Raw genomic sequence first — 5883 nt, forward strand, 5'->3', positions numbered from 1 at the left:
AAAAAAAAAAAAGGTACAAGTATATTGTGTTGAAAATATCGCCAAAAGTCGTAATATTGTATAATGTATTAGTTGCATGTTGTATTTTTGCTAGCAATCACTATGTCGTTTTTTCCAAAAATATAATGGAAAAAGCGAGAAAGACAAAAACAAAATACGTTGAAAAGGGGATGAGTATGTCTGTCTCTCGGGGGGTTGGTGTGTTAAGAGTCACAGTCTTAAAGAAAATCTGCTCAGAAAAAGTACTTAACTTTCTACCAGTTGTAAAGTTGTCATACATAAAAAACGCAATAACTGTGGCTTGATATTGTCATACATAAAAAACGCTATCAAAAAAGTAAGAGACTTACTGTTCCTTTGTGAGAGAATTACACACAAATCTGCCGAGTGTCTGTAAAAAGTCTTAAAAATCACAAAACTGCCTTTTAGAGAAACAGTCTTTTAAAAAAAAGATATGATCAAGGGGGCATTAAGATCTTTAAACTATAAACCCTCTTCAAAGAGACTTCCCCTTCACTGTCCGCTTCATTGTAGGATTTCTGCCATGTCTCTACTTCAGTTTGACCATCTCTGTTATTATGTGATGGAATACTAGATAAATAAGTAATTAGATACCTTACCGTTACTGCGCTCATAAAGAATGATAAGAATAAGAATAATGCGTATTGAACTGGTTTAATTAATTAGTGATTTTATTTAAGGTAATTAGTTAGAAGCCCTATTTTATCAGTATGTCTGCACAGCAGTTACAATGGTCAAACTACATTAACACAGAATTGTCCCCATTCTTTCTTTAATAGTTACTAACATTAGATATTTTTAATGAGATATGGACCGCAAAACAAAAGATATCCCTGGTTTTCATTTAAAAAATCAAGTCATGAATGCAAATAGTTGCTTATTTTGTTATGATATGATGATGTGAATTACTGTTCAAATTAGTTAATGAAATAATCGTTTGGTTATTTTATGCATAGCCTAATGTTACATTTATGTGCTTAAGAATGCCTTCAAGACAGAGGAGACTGAAGCATATCTTCAGCTGTAGGCGTCTGAACCCGGCATACAAACTGTATTCGTTTCTTGATTGGAGCACCCAACGGATGTCTGTAAGTTGTCACCGGTGTCTCGCTGATTAAACTCATATCAAGACGTCTCTTGGCCATTTTCTCTCGACTTGAAAAATATTTAAGAGTGACGCTGGCTTTTTATTTAACCAACCTCTAAAGGAGAGGGGTGAGGGGTGAGGAAAGTGTGTGTGTGTGTGTGTGTGTGTGTTCCTCCCCCGACCACCATATGCTCTCTCCCTTCATGGTTGCGTGTAGATCTCGGGAAGACACCAGAGTTAACACAGCCCAATCTGTTGAGGTCAGTGTCGCTTTAACACTACGAGGTCCATACGTTTCTCCATTCTTCAGATTGTAGAAATGTAGTTCAAAAGGCTGACTTTTTAAAATATCTGTTTTTTATATGCTTTACTTTGATTTGGAGCACCCAACGGATGGCTGTAAGTTGTCACCGGTGTCTCGCTGATTAAACTCATATCAAGACGTCTCTTGGCCATTTTCTCTCGATTTGAGAAATGAGTGACGCTGGCTTTTTATCTAGACAGCCCTAAAGCGAGAGGGGTGAGGGGCGGGGAAAGTGTGTGTGTGTGTGTGTGTGTTCCCCCTCCTCCCACCATATGTTTTCTCCCTTCATGTCTGTCATGTCCTGTTCGCAAAAACAGAGAGGTTTAAATATGTTTTGTTTTAGATGCTTTACTTTTGATTAATTTCATGTTATTTGCAAGTATTTGTATGTTACATTCAATACTGTATACAGGATTAACCACACAGGAAGTGGTTAGGAGGCGGGACATATATCCTATGCATATTAATTGATTGAAAACAACGGCATTTTATTTTTCTCATTTTTTTTATTTAATTTTGTAAACCGGAAGCGGGGGCGGGACATCCGCCGGAAGCGGGGGCGGGACATCCGGTCGAACGAGGCGGGACTTCCGGTTTTCAAAATAAAAATAAAAAGGCGGGACTTCCGGTCAAATAAGGCGGGACTTCCGGCCAAAAAGGGGCGGGGCGACCTGTCACTTTTTCTGCATACTAATGAGATTGATATGGCATTTGTAACACTACTAACATATTTAATTATCTTATATCCAGCGCTGCTGACCCGTATTCATCACATCAGCAACTGCAGATCGCCGAGGTCAAGCTGTAAGCAAGAGGAAGGGTGGCAGTGACATTAGACAGTTTTGGGCAGCCTCAGAAAAGAAAAAAAGTAAGTTAGAGCAGTGAGAAAGTGAGTATTGTTACCAGTCAGATAGCTTGTTTACTGATAATATGTCTTCCATGTTCACTCTGGTGTGTTCAGAGAGAGAGGGAGAGAGAGAATGTGAGCATGGCGACCAGACAGGGAGAGTGTGCGCTGGTGACATGGAGGTAAGTCAGAAAGGAGCTATATTGATGGTTAAGACAGAATAATGACAACATAGCAGTCTAATGTTAATGTTAATTTAAGATGAGATCATCCTCATATGTATTTCAGATAATACCATCAAGTAGGGAGAGTGAGTTTGACAATGAGAGAGAGAGCAGCCAGGCAGGCGAAAATGAAGGTACAGGACAGGAAGGGGAGGAGCTTGGACTTTGCCCAAATCATCCAAATGTGAAAGTCATACCCAGTCAAACCCTATCAAATAGAATACTCTACTTTCAGGAGAAGTGGTTTGAAGATCATACATGGCTCCATTACAGCCCCTCTGTAAAAGGGGCCCTCTGTTTCTATTGTGCTAAATACTTTGCAGCACAAAAGTCTAAGCTTGCGTCAAAAGCAGATTGCAGGTCTCCCTTGAAAAAGAGATCTATGATCTCAATGGGACCAATCTGGTTAAATAAAGGTTTGAAATGAGATGAAATGAAGATTCAGCGTTTGTCAAGACTGGTTTTAACAATTGGAAGAAGGCACTGGAGAAATGTAGTGTGCATAAACACAGCAGTGTCACAAATTAGCTGTGATGACTAGGATTCAGGAGCCAGAGCCTGTTAATGTGCAACTTTCACGTGAGCTTGAAAGACGGCAGCAACAAGCAAGAAGAAATCTGATGAAGATTGTTGAGGGTGTGAGGTACTTGGCGCGGCGAGGTCTGGCTTTTCGAGGCGATCAGACGGAGAGTGGGGATTTAAGCCAGCTTCTAAAGTACAAGGCAACGGGCGATGCAGAGCTGACCTCCTGGCTAAAAGGTCCCCTCGATTTCACCAGTCCGGAATTGCAGAACGAACTGTTGAAGGTGATGGCCAATACAATCATCAAAGAAATTGTGTTGGAAATAACATCAATGCCAGTGGTCCAGTTCGCAATTATCATTGATGGCACCCAAGATATATGAGCAGTTGAGCAGGACTCAATATGTGTGCGCTCTGTAGATGCAGATTTACAACCAAAGGAAGAATTCCTGGGAATCTACCAAGTGTCCTCGACAACAGGGCAAAATATAGCCAAGATGGCATGTGATGTGATGACGCGCCTACAGCTTCTTCTGTCTCAACTCCGAGGACAAACTTATGATGGTGGCTGGACGATTGCAGGGAGTACAAGCCATTTTAAGGAAAGAACAACCGCTGGCTGTGTATTGTCACTGTGGTCCCCACTGCGTGAAATTAATTACGCAGGCTGCCTGTGCTCCACAGGCAGCCACTAGTAAGAGATGCAATGGGTCTGGTCCATGAATTGGGGGGCTTCTTTAATCAATCTGGCAAGTTCAAGTTGATTTTTCAGAATATCGCAAAATCAGAGCATGGTTCAACTTTCACCTCATTGAAGCCTCTCTGTCCCACCAGGTGGACTGTACGTACCCCTGCCACCCGCTCAGTTCTCAAGCAGTATGAGTCAGTGCTAATGGCCCTTGAAGAAATGGCATCATGCAGCTCACCTGAAACTTCAGCCAAGGCCAATGGTCTTCATGGAACATTTCTTAAAGGGAACACTGTGCTCGGCCTTTTAATGGCTGAAGGCTCCAGAATGGTGGAATGAGCTCCCCATTGACATCAGGACGGCAGAAAGCTTACACACCTTCCGGCGCAGACTGAAAACTCATCTCTTTCGACTCCACTTCGAGCAATAGAATTACTAACTAAGTACTGCTAACAGAGCACTTAATAAAGGACTGGCTTATCTATAGCCAGTTGAGTAGCACTTGAAATACTTGGCTCTATGAAACCTGATGTACTTTATGATTCTGTTTTCTTCAAGGTTGTGTCTTCCTGGTCGAATGTACTTATTGTAAGTCGCTTTGGATAAAAGCGTCAGCTAAATGCAATGTAATGTAATGTAATGTAAGACCTGATGGGGGATTTGGAGTGCCTGAACACCTCCCTGCAGCTTAGGAAACAGACCGTTTCAGGCATGTCAAAACAAGCATGCAGGTCAAACGAACGGAGGAGCATTTTGATGTATTGTTCTCAAAAGCAACTGCTGTGGCAACAAAGTTGGACCTACAACCAATTCAGATCCCTCATGTCCGCAAACCTACAAAGCGTTACACCGGTCAGGCTTCAGCCCATATCCATCCCGATGCCCAGTCCTTGTACAGAGTCCAATTCTACAATGCCTTGGACACAGTGAATACTCAATTCATAGAGAGATTTGAACAAGCTGGATTCCACAAGCTGCAGCAGCTTGAAAATGTGCTGCTACACGGAGACATGGACAAGGTGGTAGAAGAGTATCCTGAATTGAATTCAAGACTACAGCAGGTGCAGCTGGCCATGTTTGGGGCTAATTACACCTATGAAACAAGCTCAGATGTTGCTAGCATTATTCGGGAAATGGTGCCAGAGGTGAGAGGTCTCTTCGGTCAGGTGGAAGCTTTAGTAAGGCTTCTGTTGGTCGTCCCTGCCTCTTTTGCAGAGGCTGAGTGGAGTTTTAGTGCCCTGAGGAGGCTTAAGACATGGCTTAGATCAGGGATGGGCAACTTTGATGGTGGTGGGGGCCACATCATTGATGTACTGGCCACCAGGGGGCCGCAGATTCACTTGGAACACACACACACAAAAATTCCATGTGTTGTATGTAATTATTAACAAATATACTAAGTCTGACATCTTCATTGACATTTTACAATCAAAGTGAACATCCCCCAAAAATGGGATCAAAACAAATATCAGTTCACAGAAATTTTATTTCATTTTTACAAGTGGCATGTTTGTATTGAACAGGTTATTAAACAGTGGAATACAACTATTTTAAACTATTGGAAAGCACGGAAAATGTGTGTGTATTGAGATTAACCATGAGATGACATACACATGAAGTTATAAACACTAACCCAGACATTAGTTGTCTAACTTGAACCTAAAACACTTGTAGCCAGTCTCTGCATTCCCCTTATTGTGGAATAAGGGGACACAGACACCTGTCAGACTGCTGTTCCTCAGCACCGCCCCCCTCCCCCCGCTGAAATTATGAATGAAAAGCGTAGTAATCATAGATAACATGGCAGGGTCCGTGACAGTTTGTTTTCATCTGATTTCAAATAAACAAAGTCTTGGTTTTAAGAATATTAAACTTGTTTCGCCAAATTCAGATGATAAAAACAACTTTTAAGCTTGTAATGGCATAATTACAAGAGGCAACTTAACGTCACAGCAGGCATAACAACAGCCGGTGTTTCTTGTGAGCAATACACAATACACACAAATGCGTCACAGATTATTTCGCGGTATTTGAAATCATCTACGCAGCTCGCGACGTAACTAGTGGACGGTATCAGTACTACAAGTAAAAAAAATTAATTACATTTTTTATTTTTTTATTATTAATTACGTTGTTTATAAATTCATCTGAGGGCCGCAAAAAGAGGAGGTGGGGGCCGCATGCGGCCCG

At 41.6% G+C, this 5883-nt stretch overlaps 1 protein-coding gene across 1 annotated transcript in view; it reads left to right on the top strand.

Annotated features, from left to right (window-relative positions):
* The window catches only part of LOC117445026 (tubulin beta-4B chain-like), a 6216-nt gene extending 2184 nt beyond the window's left edge, over positions 1–4032 (top strand). The window contains exons 6-7 of the mRNA XM_071203035.1: positions 2374–2441; positions 3840–4032. Of these exons, the coding sequence (XP_071059136.1) occupies positions 2374–2441; positions 3840–4032 (261 nt within the window). The remainder of the gene's footprint in view (positions 1–2373; positions 2442–3839) is intronic.
* Positions 4033–5883: the final 1851 nt, after the last annotated feature.

Source organism: Pseudochaenichthys georgianus, chromosome 4, assembly GCF_902827115.2.
Source record: "Pseudochaenichthys georgianus chromosome 4, fPseGeo1.2, whole genome shotgun sequence".
Classification (NCBI taxonomy): Eukaryota; Metazoa; Chordata; class Actinopteri; order Perciformes; family Channichthyidae; genus Pseudochaenichthys; species Pseudochaenichthys georgianus.